Source organism: Diuraphis noxia, unplaced genomic scaffold (assembly GCF_037042655.1).
Source record: "Diuraphis noxia isolate RWA-SAM2 unplaced genomic scaffold, SU_Dnox_SAM2 contig0004, whole genome shotgun sequence".
Taxonomy (NCBI): Eukaryota; Metazoa; Arthropoda; class Insecta; order Hemiptera; family Aphididae; genus Diuraphis; species Diuraphis noxia.
Genome location: NW_028301714.1, coordinates 10,798,247 through 10,822,801, shown reverse-complemented (window position 1 = coordinate 10,822,801; position 24,555 = coordinate 10,798,247). Strand labels below are relative to the sequence as shown.

The following is a 24,555-nucleotide window of genomic DNA, read 5'->3' as shown; positions in this document are numbered from 1 at the left end:
GCGTTTTATACTTAATTTATTTTGAGACTATGCTTTTAAAAATGTTGAACATGAAACCGTGGGCGAAAAGGGGAGAGTCATTTTTGAGCAAAAAGAGTATCACTCCTCCCTGACGAACTCGGCGCACTTGTTCAGGTGATTATCACTAAACCAATTTACCCCCCCCCCCCCCCCCACACACACACACACTTTTTGAGCAGAAAAGGGTAGAATGGCTACCCCGTCTAGACATTACTACAATATTTGAAGTTGTATAAATATATAAATAAAAGATAAGCTGATACTACCTATTAATCTCTGCCTTTAAATATTCTTTCACGAAGCAATGGCACTCATAACTCATAAGTGTTGCGTCGTTTCAATTTGTTATGGTCACTAATTATTATGACTGGTTTCAAACGAACTATGTAAATACTTAATTATAATTAAAAATAATCTACTTGATCTAGTGAGGTGTATGTGGAACCTTCCTAATTCCTATTTTATTTGGAAGATGAGTAAGTTATCATGTCAGTACCTATATGTTAGGATAAATAGGAAATACCAATAGATATTAATAATACCATATGAAATATTAAAATGTGCCACGTAGAAACGAAATAAATTACACAGAAATGTCGGAATGCCCAATGCACTTGATGTTTTAAATACAAAATATTGTACAAACGTGTATATTATATTATTATAACTCCAAATGTATTCTGTATAGTTTTATGTTTTTTATGAGTCGATATAACGCGGAGTTATGGGCGACGTTGTAATAAACATCAATGCCAATGAAAATATATTATACAATATCAGTCATGAATTCGTGGGCTAAAAAAATATAAACACATGCATGTGCGTTAGCTGAATGGATTGTTATAGTTATAACACTTTATTTTCATAATATACGGAAAATAAATTTCGTAAATTGCTTTTATATTATTTTTTTAAAGATATTAGAATACAATATTATATATAGTCAAAATTATAAAATCCATACAGTTTTGATGAAATAAAATAAAAACTATTTTTTAAATTATTCATAAAATACAGCATTGAATACGATTTTTTTACGCATTAAACAGTATTTTTATGAAATTAAAAAAAACATTAGTGAATATATAAAACGTTTTTATGATTATTTACATAGCAATCGAGTTAACCATTAAAAAAATGTATGATTACAATTTGTTCTGTTTTATTTTAATCATTTAACCACAAAAGGAAATAGTTGGGCAAGTTATTGATATAATGGGTGTCAATAAGCGGGTCACTATAACGTAGTGCTTCTTAAAGTTTGCGTCTCGGTCCCCAGGGAGGTCGTGGAAGGTGGAATAGTTAGTTTATTCTTTAGGCCTTAAGCGTTAATGAAAAAAAAAAACCATAGTTATTTTCGACTCAATATTTTACTATCATATTATAATTAAGAAAAATTATTAATGATTTTAATAAAGGGGACCTTGACAGTTTTACATAAAAAATAGGGGGCCCCAACAAGTTTTTGAAGCCCTAAATTAAATATCGTTGAATAACTATATTATTTTTTTTTATTTTCACAAGTAATATACGATCTGTATCATTAATAAAATAAGAATATGGGCTAAGAGTACATTCACAGGAAAATAATTTGATAAAAGAATCCACTCATTGATGACACTTTCTATGGTGCTTAATTATTTACTTAATAATTATTTTTAATAATATTTATTTTTTTTTTTTTTAATAACAAATCACGACACCACTAGCGCTTTAGACGTCTCGGAGGATTACCTGGTATGGTAGCGGAGGCCAATTTTTTGATGAGTGGATTCGAATGAACGTTTAGGTGGTTGAAGAATCTTTAAAAAACTATATAACATCATAGTATAATAGTATTATGGTATACAAAAAATAATTCTAAGTATGCACAGTCAGTCTATAAATATATATTATTACTATGTACCTATGATTTGAGATATTATTACTATTAAAAAAATTGATTTTACTATTAGTAATAGCAGGTTTAAATTAACTTTTTCTGGGAACATTATATTTTAAAATGCCACAGTACCTGCATACATGGTGTACCGTTACGATATATACCCATTAGCTGTAGATGGGGACCGCCGCACGGGGATAACTAGTTTTTTTGCCGTTATATCTATAATCTAAAAAAATTATCGAAAATCATGAGCTTAATGAAAATAAAATGTTGAAAGATCAAAGTTTTCAGCAAAATAAACTCTATAAAATATGTATTAAAAAATAAAATATATGTAGCCCTTGTCTGTGTGAGTCTAATAAAAAAAAAAAAAATGTATGAAATATATATTATCTCAGGAGATATCGCAATAGATAAATTCTCACGGAACACCCTGTATTTAAAATATAATAAAATACTTCAAAGGTTTCAAGTGTTTGAAGTTACCAATAGCCGCAATAGGTGCACTGAAGTTGGCCAAAAAATGTTTAATAATATATATATTATATATAGTATTATTACTAGCTATAATACTGTGAACTGTACAACGATGTGTTTATGTATCTGTATTGGTGAAAATCAGCATCCACAAATAATTTTTGGATACAATAGCAGAGACATCAACATAGCTGCTACATCGTACACAAAATTTAAAGTAAACAAATTTTATTTTCAAATTGTGATCATATTCAATAAAATATATTAATGCAAAAAAACACAAAAAACGGCGTAATTTTAATCAAAACATTAGGTTAAAACTATAAATTACAATGGGATAATTGCTTGAATTGTGTAAACCAAAACTTGAAGTTCAATAGACAGCTAAAGAAATATAACAAGCGTAAGACTTAATAATATGTTTTACTATATTATTATGTATTTATTTAATTTTTCGATGTATGTTATTAGAGCGACCTCTATGAACGTAAATTAAAACTAAAAGCTTTATTATGCAAGTTATGTCACTAGACTGCATTAGAAGTATAAGAAAATGAATAATATACAATAATACGAGTTGCTAGGGTAAAGCCAATAACTAATTTTATGTTGCAAGATGAATGGCATATGCCTTAGCGTTCCAGAACACTATTTGTCTGGGTCAATAATTGATTCTCCATAATGATTGATAGTTAGACAGGAGATGAATGAAGAAAATAATGATTGTTTTTAGGTAGGCTACATTAAAAACATAATTATTCATATTATACTTATTGGCTTTATGAGACATAATTATATACATACGTTAGATTCCACATTTTACCTTGTTGCCTTATAAGTTATAATTAATATTTATTTAATATAAAAATTCATAACTAGGAAAAAAAGTAAAAACATCCAACTGCCGCTAGTTTTGAGACTATATATTATGATATGAGATTTGTCTTATATTTAAAAACATATTTTATGTTATGTTTCAAAAAAAATATAAAATAAACACAAACAACTCATGATAATATTATGCTCATTGTTGTACTTTCCTTACAGCATTATTAGTATTTTTTACTATATATTCTGTCCAGGCTCGAAGATATCAACTAAGAAAATTAGAACATTATAATTTATAATCATAAAGAAAGTGTTTATTGTTTATTAAATTATAAATACATCTGCAATCCACACGACCAAGACACTATAGCCAGGGGCGTCATTTGGGGGGTGGCAGAGTGTGCGGTTGCACCCCTTACTTTTAGAATGTTACAATTGGCCTGCGCCTTGCTGAAGCCTAAAATAATGCACGACCCACGACCCACGAATACACAATTAGTTATATGATTAAAATCAAATTGTAATAACCGGTCTATAATGTATGGAAATAATTGAATGCAGGATAATATACATATACGTATGTATATCTATTTTTATATGGCCTGGTGAAATTTCAAAATGGCCTGCTTGAAACTTCGCACACCCAAAAAAAAACCTGAAATGACGCCCCTGACTATAGCTATTACTGTAATTCTGTATTAAGTAGGTAGAACTAAACTGTAGGAAACCATAGACAGTGCTCGAATTTGGGAGGAACCTAAGTGGACGCACTCCGCTTAAATTTTTTCATATATTTCAGCGTTCTCCTTCATTCAATTAAACGTGAAATGCGAGAAACGCACCCCCCTCCACAAGAATGTCTACTTTTGAATGGTGTGTTTAGATTTTGTTTTCATTTATTTCTAGCAAAGTAGGAAATAGTTATTTTTTCTCAGAAAACGGTCATAATAATAATAAGCTACATAAATGTTATTGGACTTTTAGAACATATTTTATTTTCATAAAGAAAAAATAGTTATTAGGTACTATTGATTTGAAAAATAGGTTATCGTCTACAACGATCAATGACGGTACGAAATAAACCTAAACACAGTTTATTTAATGATATTATTTTGTTTTCATTATTTTATAAATTTGACGTACCCGTATCGAGTGAATTCACGGGCAACCAAGTGTCACAGTGGGTTACTAAATCAGCATTCGTCCTCAAATTTTGTTCTCATTTGAGCATTGACCATAAGTATACATAATGCATTAATATATATGAAATACAATCAACAATCATTTTAAATATTATATAATTTTTTTTTTTATTAAATAGTAACACACATAAATGACAATATTTGTTATAATTAATTTTTAATAAACGTATATTTTGTAATAATAAACAGTATTCGAGTAGAATCGCCATGAATCATTAAATATATCACACACATCCACACAAGCTAAATAATATTATTGATATATGAAATATCTTTTTATCTTTTTTTTTAGTAATTATCTATGTATTAAATCACACACAAATGTTTATCTATTGGTAGGTTCTATTTTATTATAGGTAAAAAATAGATGTATTCTTCAGGTCTATTGACTAAGTGAATTTTGAAAAAAATATCAGTTGTCCATGATCTGACAAAGAAAGATATGAATTCATGTGGATAAACATATTATGCACCTACTATGAAAAGAGGGCATATACCTAACTTTGTAACTACAAACAGTAGGTATTCAAGAAAAATCATCATAAATCGTTAAATATATCACACACATCACACAAGTTAAATATTATTGATATAATATGAAATATCTTTTTATCTTTTTTTTTTAGTAATTATCTATGTATTAAATCACACACATCACACAAGTTAAATAATATTATTGATATATGAAATATCTTTTTATCTTTTTTTTTTTAGTAATTATCTATGTATTAAATCACACACAAATGTTTATCTATTGGTATAGGTTCTATTTTATTGTAGGTAAAAAATAGATGCATTCTTCAGATCTATTGACTAAGTGAATTTTGAAAAAAATATCAGTTGCCCATGATCTGACAAAGAAAGATATGAATTCATGTGAATAAACATATTATATACCATGAAAAGAGGGCATATACTTTGTAACTACAAATAGTAGGTATTCGAGAAAAATCATCATAATCGTTTAACATATCACACACATCACACAAGTTAAATATTATTATTGTTAAAGTAATTATCTAGTCTCTAATCACACACTTATATAAAGAAGCATCTATATTTTTTTAGTTCTATATTATAGTTGCAAAAAATTTCATTTTTAAAACTAGTCGTCAAGAGACAAAGTGAATTTGCAAAAATTTATCAGTGACCCAGATCTGACGATAAGAGTAGATATGGATTTATGTAACTAAACATATTATATATTATGAAAAGAGGGCATGGTTTAAAATATGTCCTCCAGGCATGCATTCCAATTTTTTCTGTTAAGAAAATCAATATAGATTTAATTTTGAGGATTGATAAAAAGTTAAAATTGCACAGCATATATATAATTATCTGCAATTCAAAAGTGTGATTGATGGAATGTAACAGGTTAAAATAAAAGAGTAAGAAATATTATTTTAAACACTAAAACAATTGTAACACTGGCAATAGCATAATAAACAAACTTAATAAATAATAATATAAAAACCATAATATGACAATATAAATATGACTTAACAGAATATCAAGCCGGTATTAAAACAATATGAAAAACATTCATTTTTATAATAATAAATGAGTGACACCAAAATGTTAAAAATAAAATATGACATCGTACATCAAACAGCCCCTATCACAACCACAAATTGTATAATTTAATTACCATATGAAAATCAAAGCTTCTACAAATAAGTAATTCAATGTTTAATCGTTTATTTTTATGTTTTATTGTAAATTTTTAATTCAGTACCCAGAAGTAAAAGTACTTTATAGTGGGCTTCATCTAAAAAATCTGCTCTGACATAATGTCATAGATAAATAATGTGATCGGTGTTACTGATGATACGTGTCTTATTATTAAACAAAAATATATACCTATATAGTAAGAATTTTACAGGTACGTAACTGGTAGTTAGTAGCAAACAACATAGATAAACCGGTTAGTAGAAAAGGACATGGTAAAAACGATGAGATAAAAAAAAAAGATGGACACAAGTGAGTGTAGCACTCTATTTTTACATAAGTTAGTTGTCTGGTATATCATTGCAATGGATGCGTTAGATTTGTATTAAATGATAAATAATTTTATATCGTACCAAAATGGTTAAAGAATAAATTATGAAAAATAGTTTGTATATTTTGGAATTTCGGAATTTTAAACGTTGATTATTAGGAATCTAAATCGGAAATCTTTACATGTGGACCGATCTCAAATAGATATCATAACAAATTATTCAAATCAGTTTCCTGAAATATTATCGAATTTTTTCGTCAATTGGTAGGATTGAGAAAAAGTACATATAAATGAGCATAAATTGATTAGGTACCGTTCACGTGAAAAGTCGCACATACTAATGATCACTCGCTTATTTTCAAGAAACTTGCATGCGTGCAATTTGATAATTGAATACTTCGAATTCCAGAAAATATTTTCCACCACAAATTCCCTTAACTTTGTTTTTACTGATTTCTATATTATCTACTGGTAGTTTAAAACTTATCAACGCACAAACTAGATTCACTTTCCTATCAGAAGATTTGTTGAAGTAGAAAATCGGAGCATTTTAACAAGGTATCCCAAAATTGACGAAAAACAGAAAAAAAAACTCAACATCACTGTAACACCAATACAATGGAATATACAATTTGTAAAATATATTTTGCAGTTCAATAAAATGAATTATAGCTGTTGTTCTTGTGTACTTTTAAAACTGTAATTTTTGTAGCTTATAAGATTCTGAAATTCTTAATTTTATAATGATGTGTGTTTTTTTCAGTCATCAACTTTTAAGATAGTAAACATTTCTAATTTTTTATTTCCACATCTTTTTCTGATTAGACAGTGAATATATTTGATACAGAAAAAAGGTTGAAATTGAAAATTCCCAATTATTTTATAAAAATGTAATTTTTACCGATAATCAATTTTTGTGAAAATCTATATTAGTTTTTTGGTGTACCTATCTCAAAAACTTATTAACTGTAAAAACTTAAAATGTTTACTAAAAGTTAATATGACCATTTTCCATATATTATGAGATGTTGTATGATTGGTAATAATCTTGAACACTGAAAAATGGTTCCTCATAAATCTTTTTAATACCTAGCAGTTCAAAAATGTTATATTATGCTCAAATATAATTTTGTATTTTAAGTTAAGGTTTCGGAAAATTTCATCTGAATCCCCAAAATCCACTAATAATTTTTCCGTTAGAAATTCACAAAATAATTTTCTATGCATATCTAACGCTTCAAAATTTAATAGAAGATTTCTCGTAAGTTTTTCTAATTTGAACAAAAAAGTTTAACGGAAAGTAACGTTATTTATATAAATTTATAATTTATTTTCGATCATGAGTAGTTTTTTTTAAATTATTTAATTTGATTATTTATACAAGTATGTTAAGATGACACAAAATTTCCACTTAAAGTCATTTTTTTATATACAACGATGTATAATTAATTCAAATTTAACACATCCATTACAATACTCGAAAACTACCTACAGCAGAATGTTACTCACTTGTCCACATTTTTTAAAATGTAATTTATTTTATTTCAAATAAGAGCAGATGTCAGGACTATTATGAAAAAATAACTGATTTTAGTAATTATTATGTAAATTTAATTTCACGTGTTTTTCATTGTCGTTTTCCCTAGACTCTGGTACCTAGTCATCGTTTGTAAGGTCAATAATAACTGGTTGATTATTGACGGTTCGTATGCTGCAAATGAAAAAAATAATATTAATTTACAATCCATAACAATGCAATGTATTTATGCCTAATTCTAATTATAAAAATATTAACCTTTGAGCTTCAATCATTGATTGGTAACTACGTCTCAAATCAAGTTTCAATTGTGGCTTGACATTCCTTAACGCCGCTTTAAAGATTTTTTCGGCGCTGAAACTCCCATAGTATGTCAACTCAAATTCAATGCATTGGGACCACAGATCTGCAAGTGAGACGATAAAGAATAAAAGAAGCCATATGCAGACAATATTGTACCACAATTGTGACAATTGTATATAAATATATAATACAATTAACTAGGTCCAATTTTTTTCTGCGACCTATTGAACATTTTTTATTGTTTTAATTTTGTTATTTTGGTACCATAATTAAATAATATTATTCTATTGGTGGTATTAAAACACTCAATTATTATTAGGAACCAATTTCCTACAGTGTATAATACTCAGGTCCAGGGCCGTATGCAGGGGGGGAGGATTCAACTCATATTTTGTGGATAATCTTATTTTATCTTATTTACGTACTCGATCGGTCACCACAAATTTCTATTGAATTGCTAAACTACAATAATAAAATCATCAAACTATTACGATCGCTTAGTTTTAGTCCGTGTTTGGTATTTGAACGGTTATAATATACGAGTAATGAGTGCGATAGTGTTATGGTTATTTACATTTTTATATAAAATATATACATTTTAATATACCTAGGCTATATGTACCTAATTGTATGCGCATATAATAATCAAATACATTTCTGTTCTGATCATAATACATTTATTTAAAGTTTTATTTATTTTTATTACTACTATTATTCCTAATGTTCCTATTTCCTAAATATACTTACTTCTGAACACTGAACAAATTACATACATAATGAAGTTTGATTATTTAGCATAATAATTGTCACATAATAAATAATGAGTAAGTAAGGAGAAATTGTTTTATTATGTTGCTGTACAATTTGTATTGCTATAGTTTGTAACACCCCCCCCCCCCGAAATTTTATTCTATGCACGTGCCTGCTCAGGTCTCAGGGAAAGATTCCCTACTCCTCCCTTTCAATATTTTTCCTCTAATAAAAAAATATAATTTACAATCATTATCAATACACTGCATAGTAAATTTATCGTTAATCATAAAATTTCAATGAAAATCGAGAATCCTAGTTTCGATATTTTTTTGTCTGATCAGAGCTCATTGTTAATTTGACGTCTTCCGTTGGAATAATGTGGATGGTGGTACGCTTGTATTTTGTAACACTTTAACTAAATATAGTTAGTCTAAGTTATTATAAATTATCTAAATTATATATTTTATCTTATCATATTTAAAAATACATCTGAATTGTTGTTACACCTTGTTAGTGAGACTTGATGATATGTTAGTTTACATTTAATAAATGTATTATACCTATTGCAAAGAAAAATCTCCAAAAAAATGTACCTATCAGGCTATTTATCATATAGGGAAAGAAGCCTAAATATATTGTCCATGTACAACGGGCGTCACCGTTTTCCGTTAAAATCGACCTTACCGTTTACCGCCAAGTCTGTTTACAGCCAGTACATTAATATATATTTCCTTTTTCCGCCACCATAAATTTCACTTTTTATATTTTGGAAACCCCTGGTTGAATATTATATACTTATGTATAGTTCATAATACGTTCACAATAATGTGTTTTCTCCAGATAGAAAAGAGAGGAAATATTACGTTCTTTGGGCACTTGCAGCTTCAGAACTTACACGCACAATTATTAACACCTGCGAGTCAATTCGCATGCATATTTAAAAAATAGTTTTTATCGACATCCACTATCACTTTTTCAATGGTTAAATGTTTGATTGAAGAAGTCCAAATTAACGTTTATTGCAGATTAAGAAGCGTCGGCGAACAGAAAACACCACATAAATAAATTTTAAAACGACAAAAAAACCAGTATTTAATTGATCAGTATAAAAAGGGAGAAGTATGACAATATAAATTTGCAAAATCAATAGCGTATAACTCTATAAGAAATAAAAAATATTTGTCTGTGATATTGTTGTTTTTAACGTCGTAAAATAGACTATTTTTGTAATAAAATTATACAATATTCTATATAATTTTAATTTCAATTTTAAGTAAGTATCAATTAAATGTGTTTTTGTAAAGTCATAGGTATATTCATTTTCAATTTATTAACTAATTATTTTTGTTATTTTAAATATCATTACCAATTATCAATAACTTCACTTGTTTACATACTAAGGGCCAAGGGGTTACCAAAATAAAGAAATCGAAATTTGCGGTGGCGGAAAAAGGAAATATATATCATTGCACTGGGGGGTATTATTGCACCAGAGTAATGTACGTGGTAAACGGACTTAGTGGTAAACGATAAGGTCGATTTTATCGGAAAAGTAGATCACCTTCTACAACATTAAAACGGGAGGGGGATCATTATCATTATCTATACCAGTGGTGCCCAACCCACGGCTCGCGAGCCACATATAGCACACGAACGTATTCTGTGTGACCCGTTACAAATTTTTAAATTAAACATTATATTCTAAAAAAAGTAAAGTTATATTTATTTATTTTGTAATAGTAATGGTAATAATATAATAAAAAATATATTTATTTGGTGGCCCGCTCTAAGATAATTGCTTACCAAAGTGGCACGCTGAACAAAAAAGGTTGGGCATCACTGATCTACACACTCTTTGTTTGGAGAAGGTCAATTCATTATTTATTTACCCCAGTGGTGTCATTTTGACTTTATGAAAGGTATTCTAATAATAAGATAGGCAAATATAGGGTACCATAGGGTTATTACAAAAAAAAATTCTCACAACCCTCCATTAATAAAATATTTCCATTTTCCATCTTATAATTTTATATATAATCAATTTTATAAATATTTGTATTCCTAAGTGTATTAGGTAGGTATTAAATAATTAAATTGTTAACCCTCTACAGGCAAGGCCCGGTCACGGGTGACCGGACTAAGATAAGACATTAATAACAAGATTATAACATTAAATACTATGCACCAGATTATCCCATACCCTTTTATAGATAAGCCCACCGTTTGCCTGATATATTTTTTTTCCAGCTTACAGATCGTGAGTTTTTTTTGGGAAAAGACCAAGAAACTATTTGGTCATCTCAACCACTTATAGATTCAAGTTGTTTTTTTTTTTTTTTTTTATAAATATATATTACCATTGATTATACTTTAGTATGCATATTAGTATTAATTATGATAAGTAAAAATAAAGAGAATTTATAAAAAAGTTTGATTATTTCTAATATAAAATTACATTGGTCACCCGTGACCACCCTTGTCTGGTCTGTTGGAATTTATAGCCTTACCTGTGGAGGGTTAATTTAATTATGAGCTTAAATATTTTTACTGATTGGATCATCCCTGATTGGACAACATTTCAAATGATGCACCTGCTTTACACTGTATAGTTGCCTATACCAGTGTTTCTCAAGCTGGGGGTCGCGACCCCTTTGGGGGTCGCCAACTTATTATTTAGGGTCACAATCGAATGATTTAAATCAATGCGAAAATTAAAAGCTCAAATAATAAAAAAATAAAATATATTTATATAATAAAATGAAATATTTAATGTACGTTTTTTTTAATTTTAAATAAATATAATATTATAATATGTATCTTTTATATTTCTCGTGTACAGTACTTGTAGTAACTATAGACTTTAGATTATTTATAATGATAATCTAAGCGAGTATGTAAAAATATATATGTAGGGGTCGCTAAAAAATTTAAATTTAAAAAAGGGGTCGCCACAGTAAAAAGGTTGAGAAACACTGGCCTATACGACGTATCTATATTGACAGTCTCAAAATTACGTCAATCAAGCCAATAAAATTGTATAGTTGATTGTCTTTTTGAATAGAATATAAAACGTTTTATGTATTTTTAGGTTTAAGAAATGATATCGACAATATTACAAAAATATACTCACGAACGTCATTTTCTTGTTGGCAAAATTTAGAACACACGAGGCGGTACAGGTTTTTTATGATGTCAACGTTGATCCGGTGTTGTTTTTTCTCACATTGAATCATTTCCATGAACAAATCTTTGCACTCTGGTTCTAGGTTTATCAAATGACTGAACAGATATCGAGAATAGAATATATCTTTGTTCTTGCAGCACCATGCAAAATATTTGACTTTGTATACCGTGCTGATCTCTCTGTAGGGGCAGTAAGCGCCTGCTTCATAAAACTTCCCAAGCTATGGAAAATGAAAATTACAACTTATAGCAAACCATAAAGAGATTAAAAACAAAAATAACATTTAATAGATAGGTGTTGATGTGCTTCGCACTGTATGTTCAATATTTTATATCTGTTCTCCAATCGCTGTTTGTCATCTACGTAATTCATTTTAAGGAATTTTTATCGTCGTTTGAGGTCTCTATTTTTAAGTATTTCAAGTTATATTTCAAAAATATATTTGGGATATATACGGTCTAGGACATTTCGGCGTGGCTATCTTGGCGTGGCCGTTTCGGCGTAGGGTCGTTTCGGCGTACCATGGCCGATACATTTTAAGTAATTAGATAGGTCACTATAAAATATAAATATATAAATAATTTTAAATAAGGAGAATGCTATAAAAATTATATTAATTATATTATTATTTTTGTATAAAAACTGTATATAATAATTAGGTATATTTAAGAGAATGCTATAAAAATTATGAATAAAAATATTCTGGTCATCATACTTAAATTATGTGCTATTCCTCTTAAAAAACACATAATATTACGATTATCATAATCGCTGATTAATTTTAAAATACATTTATCAACGTCGATGAATTATTTTTTTTTTTATAGACTTTTGCCTGTTTCTATCTGCAAAAGAAGGTGTTTCGACCACTTTGTATTCTCCTTATTACAAACTTACTAAAATTTTGATTGCTTGTGCCATGGTGACTTCTAACTACTGACTGCTTGACTATCTTATATTACTCAATTATCGTCTATCGATACATCGTATAGGTTAACTACCTATATCTTTATTACTTATACCGTAATATAGATTATGATGTGTGACAGCATAATATATTATTATTATTATTATATACAGTTCATACGGTACCGACGAAAGTGAGATAAATGCTAACATTATATTATCTAAACGCGATTAAAATAATTTTATGAAAAAAATAATTATACGCCGAAACGGCCACGCCGAGATGGCCACGCCGAAATGTCCGGATCCGATATATATATATTGATATATTCATGATATCAAATTCCCAAAACAAAATTCATGCTACCATCTTCATTAATCACCAAATTCACAATTTTTTCAAAATAATAAATAACCAAATCTTTCAACTCAACCAATTGATTCACCAAATTGGCAACCGATGAAAAAAGTGTGATTGAACTTAACAAATCTGACTCTAATCAGTCAATAAATATTAAAAATTATTGCGCATTCCAAAATAAAAACAACACATACTCCTTCTCAACTCCCCACCCTATCTAAAACCAATCCATTGTATGTACTTCAGCTGCTTATGACTCAAAAAATATCATATTAGCTAATGGCTAATAGAACATCGCAATTGAAATTTCTTTTAAATCTTCCTGTTTTAATGCTTGCATTATTGCTGAGATAAACAATATAACCTTTTGGTTAGTAGCTAAACGTGTGGTATAATGAATAGGTTATTTCCTCTATCACTACGCGATTTATGTTCTGTTAGTTAATGTTCTCTTGTTAGTCTGTCGTATGTACATAGGCGCACATAGGGTGTGAATTTAGGGGGTGCTGAAATAATTTATAGTACACAGACCCGTAGGGAGCGAAGCCCCCCACTAAACCACCCTAATACTATAATAATTGCATTGCAATAATTATAAATTTTATTAAAAATAAAAATAAAAATTTTGTAATTATATTAAAAGTTATAATAACATGTAATCATTAATTATTAATGTTAGACAAAATTTAATTTTCTGTTTGATATTGCAAATGTTTGCATTATAATTTCCACCTCTATTTTATTGGTAAGATCTCTCTCAATGCTAAGCGTAGATAGCTTGGTAAATCTTTCTATCTTTCTTGGCCCATATTGGTGCGTAACCAGTTTTTCAATCTACGCATAGCTGAGAAGGAGCGTTCACACGTTGACGAAGAAATTGGAATTGTTATTCCCAATAGCTTACAGACATTTGGAAACGAACTTTTATAACATTGATTTTTCATGCCTTCATATATAAAGCTGGGTGGTAGACTATTCATTAAAACCATCATTTCTGCTGATAAACAAACTGTTGATATTTTCAAAATATCCTGATATACATAAACAGATTTATATAATAATATTTCAAAAGATATAACTATGTAATAAATATTTTAAATAGTTTATGCGGTGCTAATTTTAAACCTGGGAGTGCTAAGCACCCCCAAGCACCCCCCTATGTGCGCCTATGCGTATGTAACCTTCATAAATTACTTATTGTTCGGAATTAATAGGCACATATTTTTTTTAAGTTTGGACGATCAAAGAACGACGAAAAATGCTGTGTTTTTATTAAATCAAACATCTTTCAATCTATCGATCATTAAACTATATAACTATCTTTATAACTTTAAGAGCTGAGTGAATATTAAATGGATAGCCAGTAGTCGACAAGTAGTTTTTGTCAATATACTTAGTATACGGGAATAATAATAAATACTATCATACTAGTGTGATGTCAGTGCACTGTTGGTAAAACGAATCCATAATTGTCCACAGCAGCGATGACTTATTTCCCAATGACCAATTACCGGCATCAAAAATCGTTTTTATTTGTTCAACACTACTATTTTGTGTAATATGATATTCCAAAATTTCAGACCACACGTGAATATTGTCTCTGTTGCGATCGATGGCCAATTTCAAAATATCGGGGCGACAATCTTCGGAGATTATGGCCTTTGTAACAAAACAAAATCGTCATTTTAAAAATTTTAGTGTATTATCATTTTAACAAAACTTACCCAATAAACGTAATACTCTGGTTTGTGTAGACCTCCAAGGTCAAAGTGGCCAATCTGAAATGTCTTTTTCATCTCCTCTTTCACGAGAATATCGACTTTTATACTGTTTATACTTTTGTTAATTTTCCAAATTTGTATTATATAATCGCTAAGCAACTCCATCAAATTGCGTTTACCTATTACGCTTAAGATATTTCTCAATCCTTGTTCGTATGTTAGAATACAACACCTATAAAACAAAACCATACTAATATATACAATAACCATGTAGATTACTTACCTATCTAATAAAATAAAAATATATGTTATATGCAGAGTGATTCTTTAAATAGTAGGTAATTAATTATAATTTTGGAAGACTATAAGTACAAATATTTTTAAAATATTAAGTTCTTTCATAGGTCATTTAAAGCCATTGCAAAACAACATTCTATATTTTTTACATTTAAAAAAAAATACTACTTCTTTATGATTACCAACCTTAACAATGTATAAGAAATATTTTAAAATACTTGAATGTTTTTTTTTTTAGATAGACAAGTAATTAAATGCTTTAAGTGTTAACTCTTAAAAAATAACCTTATAGTAAGTTATATATTAAGAAAAATGTGATATTATTATTATTAATGATTAGTAGTATCATTTAAAACAACCTCGCTCTAAGTAGGAAGTTTTCGGTATATCCGAAGAAGTTAATTTCGTGGTCAAAAATGAATCCTTTTGAGCCCAATTCAGCAACTTTACTCCACATAACATCACTTTGATTGTATATTTTCATCAAGTCCCTAAAATATGTAACAATAAAACAATTTTAAAATGATTTAAAAATTAATTTATAAATAAATGTATATGTACCAGATAATTTGGTGTTGTAATCTCCATATGGATTTTAATTCTATAGATCTCTCCAACAATAGGAAATGAAATTCCATATCCTGAGCAAATTTTTCTATACTATTTCTATATATTCGAATTGCTATATCTTCATTCAATTTACCACCTTTTACATCATCCAAGTACATCACTTCAATCCATAATTGTTCGATATAAAGAGTTTTGTTATCTGTATGTATTTTAATTCCTTCTTCGAAGTATCGTCTAGCATTCACAATATTATGTTTTTCATATTCAAACGTCCCTGCAGCTATAAACAATTGAGGATCATATTTTTTTTTCGACATTAGTGCAATTATTGGATTGATTTCTTTGGTTATATACGTTTCCTGAAATCAATAAATTGTTAGCATTAAATAGGTTTAAAGATTTTTGTAATATTATGTTTATAGATATTACTAGTTTTTTATTACTACTGTTGATTTTGTAATTTGAAAAAAAAAAGTTTTCATAAAATATCGTTATTTATAAAACAATATATTATTATATTATGTCTATATATGTTTTAAAAATATCGTAAAACATTCATGTGCAAAATACTTATTTTAGATTTTGAGCGGAGCAATCAATGTTATGATTTTACAATGATTATGTATTATTTTTTATGTTTGTTATAAAACAATATAGAAACATTTACGTGTACTTTATATTGGATAGACTTTTTGTTCCTTAGGTTTTAGCGGGGCTAGGTAACTTGAGTTCGAGATAAGTTTGGTACATGTACATTTTGAAACGGCGTCATTCATTTGGGCGAAAACCCGAAATTTACCTGAGTAAAGCATATATCATTTGGGCGAGAAATTGACTGTTTGTTTAGGCAAATTTATAAATTATTGAACAATAGGGAAGTAACATACCTACGTCTACAATAATTTTATAATATTTCCTGCAGCTAAATATTATTATTATATCGTTTCGGCTGATTGGTATTCATACACCAATTCAAAAATATAGATAGTGAATGATAATTTGTTAGATACTTAGATTGTACTAAGATGCGTGGGTTTTCATTTTTTTTGTTTATGTCTAATCTAATCAGATACTGAAGTGTGACATTTATTAATTAAAATTTAGTTAATACAATAAATATTATATATATATATATATATATATATATATATATATATATAAAAGATTTTTAACCATACCAGTTAGAGTTAACTGAGTGTCCTAAAAATGGAAAGGAAAACCTATTAGTCTATATAAATGTTTATACATATATATTTATAGCTCGCCCAAAAGATGTATTAGATAAATTAGGGGGCCTTGTAAATTTCGCCCAAGTTAATGGTATGTATAAATTCGCCCAAACGATATGTTATTTTGGGTCAAATGAAAGCCTCCCTTTGAAAGCGGTAAATTGAGTCCCAGGAAAATAAGGTAGTACGTAAGTTGAGTCCCGGGAAAAAATTGGTAGTAAGTAAATATTTTGACTTATGTTAAGCTATTTATGTAAGGATATAATATTTAGATTTATATTGATTAAAAATATTAAAAATATAAATTAATAAAAAAAATAAAAATAAATGTCATTTTTATTATACATTACATTATAATATTCGGAGTCGGTAGATTGCGTCCCCCAAAAAAGGTCATAGTTATATACTACGTAAATTGCGGTCCATGTACTTTTAAAGTATACGTAAATTGCGGCCTGGGATATTCCGATTTCCGATTGGTTGTACAATTTAAAGATTAATCTTTGAATGATCGATTTAGATAATAATAATATGTTCACTAATATAATATATTACTAGCAGTCGCCAGTCAGTGTAGTCATCGATGACCTTATTTAATAACACATTTTTATTGACATTTTATTACTAATAACTTATTAGTAATAAGTATTGCTAATAATATATTTTAATAAAAAACAAAAAAAAACAGCCAAACCAATATTCCTAATCATACCAATATTGATACAATTATATTGACAGCCCTAAGTCTGAACAATGAGAAGGAAAATACTGATTTTAATATTATTGATAAAAAATATTTGGGTAGGTAATAAAAATTATACCCATTCCACAATTAACGTATGTGCAAAATATGCCCAGGCCGCAATTTACATAAAAAATTAAAAATGGACCGCAATTTACCATATTATTTAAGATATCGTAATGGCGTAATATACGTATATATAGTATATACGTACGAACAAGCCCCTACGGCCCTACTTATTGGTATCTTAATTGCGTTTAATCAAAAGGTACGATGTTACAAAATTATCAGCCTTTATTGACCGTGATTACTTTGGTATTGTTAAGAGTATATCGTTATTTCATCGTTGGGGAAATAAATAATTATAAAATTAATAAAAATGCATGTTGCTATTTTCAAAATCATATACATGCAGTCAATGAATGTCCACAAATCACAAATAAAAATTATATAGTGCATATTTTTAAATGCATTTAAATCGTTTTTCCCTAGGACTCAAATTATCTATAACTTTATTTTTCCGGGACTCAACTTACCTACTAGTGGCTACTACCTAATACCCGGGACCCAATTTACGATTTAGGGTCATTTGGGTTTCAATTTACCAAACCCGGTTTTATTCCCTCCCCCCAACTACGTCTTTAAAAATTTACAATCACTTAGAGTGCATAAATATATATATATATATATATATTTGTTTTTTTATTGGTACAGCATCAACATCATGGTTATTAGCTTACAATTAATTAGGTTACATATTATATGGGGTTTTTACATGATTGTTAAGAGAAGCAAGAAAGAGAAAAGAACAAAAAACAAGAAGCAAAATAAATTACAAAAAATAATAAAGTTAAATTAGATTGTACATTTCAATTTTTTTTTTAAAGTGATGATTTTTTGTGAGTCAGCATAGGGTCCTATGGCTTCATATAGATTGACAGGTATTCCGAGTTCTTCCCTGGATTCCGTAAATATCTGGCAGTGGATGATTATGTGTTTGATCATAAGGGGAACATTGCAAGAGAGGCATATCGGTGGTTCGGTCTTTTCCATTAGGTACCCATGAGTAACTCTTGTGTGGCCAATTCTAAGACGGTTCATAATAACATTTTCCTTTCGATTTGAGTAGTTGAGCTTTGGCCAAGGTTCGACTGAATGTTTGAATTCCCTTAATTTGTTTTCGGTAACTTGAAGCCAATCAGAGTTCCATAATTTCATACAGTATTTGTCAACGTTCCTGATAATATCTACTATGGAAGTGTTGGGGCGTTGGGGTTATTTATAGCAATTTCGGGCTGCTTTGTCTGCTTCTTCGTTTCCTCTGATATTACAGTGACCCGGAATCCATATGAAACGTATGTATTTATTCGATAGATGTATTAGGTTTTTTATCTTTATCGCTAAGGGATTGGTCAGAGAATTATATTTTATGTTTGACAGGGCACTGAGTGAGTCGGAACATATGTCCATGCATAAATATATTATAATAGTTCATTCTCGTTGCAAGTTCTGGGATTGACGAAAACACTAAATAATAAACTATTAACTTGTAATTATTATACACAAATATTTGAATAAATATTAAAATAGTTCTAATTCAATTAATTTAATAACTGAATAATTATGCTTGAAATATTTTAATTTGAAAAACATTGTACATTGTTTTGTTGGAATTAAGAATTGCAAGTGAAGTGAACGGCTCTATGTTCCCTGGTAGATCATGTTGAGTTAGCCAATAATATCATTATTACAACCGCTATAGTCAGAATATGACAAAAGACGCATGGATGGCCGACAATGTAATTGTAAACGCCGCTTAAGTGGAGTCAATGGAGAACAATTTTTGCAAGTTTGTGGAATTGTGTAGATTTTAATAACCATTGAAATATTTGAAATACATACACGATTACACAAATTGGATATATGTATACATGTTTCCGCATAATTTTAAATAGAACTTTGCTATTCCGAAAACAAAATTTATTATATTATTGTAACATAATATACAAATTACAAATCATTTTGAACCCTAAATGCGCTTTTGAAAATAAAACTTTCGGAAAACATGATTTTAATTTACATTTTACACATTTTTGAATTTGTTGGATTATTGTTTTATATTGAAACATGGACTAATGGATAATTACTTCTTTATGTCGAGATATATTTTATATAGGAAATTTCATAAGCATTAATTTGATACAAAAACTAGTGCTGGCAGCCTTAATAAAAATACAGCCCGAGACAGAAGTAAAAATGTACATAGTTTTAAGATATGAAAAATGGAATATTAAATACACAAAAAGACACTTAAAGAAACAGAACGCGTTGAAACAACTATTAAGGCATATGATAAGTATAGTAAATTCAAAGATCATTTGCTACATTATTTATCATGGCAATAAAATTATCAAGGTAAATAATTTATATAATGTATATATATGAGTATACCATATAATTTTCAAATTATAATTTCAAATTTGATAACTTTAATATTTGTATAAATGAGGCGAATAGTAAACCTAATATACTATAATTATGCGGAATCGTGAAAATATATATGAAATTTGCGGAATCGTGTAGTACCTATATCAATGGCTATTAAAATCTACACGATCCCGCAAATAATATGCGGTTATAGCCGCATTTAGGTATATGGTTATAGCTAGTGTTGGGCAACGATATAATTTTGTGTACCGATATCTTTCAGATTTTTCCGATATTGTATCGCGATATCGTTATTTTTACGATATTGATATCGTATCGTAAATATAATTTTATGTTTACCTAAATAATTTGAAAAATTATCGTCAAATACGTCACACCGACGACACAAATTACACTGTGGATTATGAAATATCCAGTGGTACTATACCGTATTTCTATTAAAAGTAGGGACGATATCGATACACAAAATTATATCTTTGCCCAACACTAATTAAAAGTCACTTAAATATAATATTAAATACAAGTTATAACATTATTGGCAATATAAGAAAAACCTGTTTCCTTTTTAGATAACATTATAATGGATTATTAATATTGTAGTAGTGTACAATAATTATTAATTGACATTTCACCGAAACACATGCAGCAAACGTTATCAGCTGACAGCTATTATTATTTATTAATTAGTATATATTTGTAATAGCACCTGGTGTGCTGAAACATTTTTAAAGAATAATAAAAAAAAAAAAGTTATTATAGCTTAAAACCTTCAAAAAGTAAATAGTAAATGCCAAGTATTTTTCTAGAAAAATATTATTTTCGATATCACGATATATCATACAATACAAAACAATATCGATGTCGATAATTTGTCACGATATCAATATCGTTGCCACATCACTAGTTAGTAGAGCCAGTGGAGTTTGGTCCTCCTTAATTAAATTTTCATGATAATAATTATGTTGTATTTATTAAAAGCTATAATGATACAGGGCCTAAAGAGCCTTATTGGTAGGCAAAAAGAGGGGAAATAAGATAAATAGCCAAATAAGGGCAACGCCCTCTGGGTATCAAGTGGTACGGATTTCTCTGCATGTAAATATTCTTCTATGGAATTTTCCTTACGATTTAAAACCATTCAAGATTTTGACCGTATTACTCCGAACCATTGCAACTTGTAATACATTAGCGATAAAACGATCTGTAGAATGTAATTTATTTATTAGTGGACGATAACATAAGTCAGAATAACCAGATGTCATATTAATGGTAACACTGTTTTTCAACCAATGATAATTTTTTTCATTATTGGGAAAACAAATTAACACGAGGAGCGCTTACTGTTGTCATGGGTGGCGGTTACCCCACCAGGCCGGAGTAGGATAAACATTGTTCATTCTATTATAATTATATTATTTTATTTTATAATAAATTACATTATAAAATGTGAATAATTTATTTTACTATTATTTGTGTCTGTTCACTTTTTGGCTTTTGCGTTTTAGTAGGTATTTGGTGTCATAAAAAGTTTCCAAGTTTTTAATTAAAATGGCGTTTACTATTGGAGAAATAAGTACGTTTGCCAATTGTTCTATTAACTCACGTAATGTTGTAGAAGGAGAGCAAGTTTTAAAAAGTAAACAAATAATAGGTATTGTGTGGAAAAATTGTTAAGGTATATTACTTATATATTATTATATATAAACAAATCATAGTATGTAATACTTGTAAACAATAAATCATTAATTAATAAACAATATCTTATATGTTCTTTTTTTTCAAAGTTTCTTTTCCCATTCTTAATTTAATAGCCCACATCTGTCTTCTATTAACTAGATCATTATTACCAAATTTATTTGTCCATAAAACTTTACGTTCATTTTCTTTAGGGAAATGATGAAAGCTAATATTTTATGATGTGGAATATAAAGAATTACAGCCATAAACGGAACAATTCACATGGCTTTTTTTATTTTTGTCAGACATTATAGTAGAATAAACATATAAAAAATATAAATAAAATATAATATATTTTACTATATGATTAATATTAAGAATATGATATATTATTAAGAAAAAAAAATTATTAATTAAGTTTATTAATGTACTAATGTAGTAATGTGTAATAATGAAACTATTATAATAATAAACCATAATATTATTTATCCTACTCCGGATAATTATAACTTTAACCACCAGAGTGCGTATCGTTATCTTGTTTTCCCAATAATTTTTTTTTTGCTTATAGGCATAGACCTTATATGTGTATAAGGTCTATGCTTATAGGCCATGTAGGCCTTTTACCGTTTTTATCATATACTCTCAGATGGTAGCACTGCTTTAAGACACTTCTATGCTTTTTATTTTCATTATTTTTACTTTTACTATGCCCTCGACTTTTATTTTTCCTGTGCATGATGATTTATCAATCAATATCTGATTAATAACGAAAAGCTTGTATTTATGGTATACAGGGTGATTCTTTTATCAAACAACACTCATTCTTTCAAAAACTATTGAATTTTTTCAAAATTTTAGATCCCCCTTGTTCTAGAACTATATATTTCTTTAATATTTTCGCCCTTATATTTATCAGGTAAACCATTATCAACTTTTGATTTTCAAATGACAACCTATACTTTAAATTTCATAAGCTAAAAAGGCTATTTTTTCAATGAATTTTCACGTTTAAATTTTCATTTTTCGTTTATCCGTTTAAAAGATATTATAGCCTCCCAAAGTTGAGTGGTTTTGTGTAGTGTTTGTATGTTATAGGTGTATGTTAAGTGGTATTTACACACAAACACCATATGAGTGTTGTTTGATAAAAGAATCCTGTATATAGCTAGAATGCTAGATAATATTTTACGCTCAATGATGTGTAAAAATAAAGATTATAATTATTTGGGAGAGGTAAAACTTTTAGGATAGATACTTAATTGAGTATCAATATATAAAAATTATTAGGAAATGGAATTACTAATAAAAAATATCAGTATTTAATAATACAATGATTTTAAATAAAACATTGAATTGGACACCGAGATTTTTTATTACTTTTTAAGTAGTTTTGTTTGTGATAGGTTAAATGATAAACTATAACCATAGTAATTAGAGATCACCAGGAGGAAATCTTCCCCCGGTTAATCTCACTCATTTTACGAATTATTTTGATGAGTATGTTCGTCACAAGTATCATGATTTACTTACGTTTCTCCATTTAAATTCCATGTACTCGATTAATAACACACATCCGATAGGAAATGTTTCAAACATGCTGTAGTACAAGTGATCAATTCGATTGGACATCAAAATCATAGTTTTGTTGGTTTCGGAAATATACGATTCTTGGGGAACATAATTTTTCTGTAGATAGAAAAACGATAACAATAAATATTAACATCTCACAGTTCCCATTTGATAATTTATTATTCGCTTGTACGTACGCGAATTTCTAAGCCTAATACTTCCAAGATGTTCGATTCCAGTTTTATCATTTTTAGACACTCTTCTTTGGTAATCTCTCCAATGCTGGATATCTGGTCAAACGATTTTCGTTTATTGATAAGACTACTAAAAAATAAAAAATAAAAACGCCATTTATAACAATAAAGATTATAATTTGGTCGTGTAATGGACGTAAAGATAAAAGATTGTGTACACACTGAATCATGCCCTCTTCCATAAGATTGTAGTTCCTCAGAAACTTTATGTCAAAATGTTTTTCCGAAACCTTCAGCATTGCTGCGATGCTGGTATAATATAATATATTATTACAACCTTTGAGATGTAGCAGACAGATGATTATGGTACTGTTATATGATTTGTGAATAAAAATATAAGTACAACGAAACTCGTCGACAGTATGTACGTGCACGAGTTGATGAAGAACAGGATGTTATGTTAGTGTTTATCGTTGAGTGTTTTTCTTCGGTGTTGATACTAGATCGAAGCTGGCCGACTGCAGCGCTGATTCGTCTGGTTAGTCGATGACGTATTAGACTTCTGCTGCAGTCGCAGGCAGACGAGGAATTGATTGTGATGATAGCGACGTAGGCGATGGTGGTGGCTGTTTTTCGGCGATTCAAAAAT

The 24,555-nt window shown here is 28.5% G+C and overlaps 1 protein-coding gene across 1 annotated transcript; it reads right to left on the bottom strand.

Annotated features, from left to right (window-relative positions):
- Nucleotides 1-8,032: 8,032 nt before the first annotated feature.
- Nucleotides 8,033-24,205, bottom strand: LOC107165653 (uncharacterized). The gene is made up of 10 exons (XM_015513999.2): nucleotides 24,129-24,205; nucleotides 23,910-24,036; nucleotides 23,674-23,829; nucleotides 16,036-16,403; nucleotides 15,834-15,965; nucleotides 15,181-15,409; nucleotides 14,885-15,115; nucleotides 12,136-12,409; nucleotides 8,208-8,355; nucleotides 8,033-8,123 (listed from the first exon to the last, which is right to left on the bottom strand). Exons 1-10 carry the CDS (start codon nucleotides 24,203-24,205, stop codon nucleotides 8,069-8,071), a joined length of 1,797 nt encoding a protein of 598 aa, XP_015369485.2. The 3' UTR covers nucleotides 8,033-8,068.
- Between the last annotated feature and the right edge of the window lie 350 nt (nucleotides 24,206-24,555).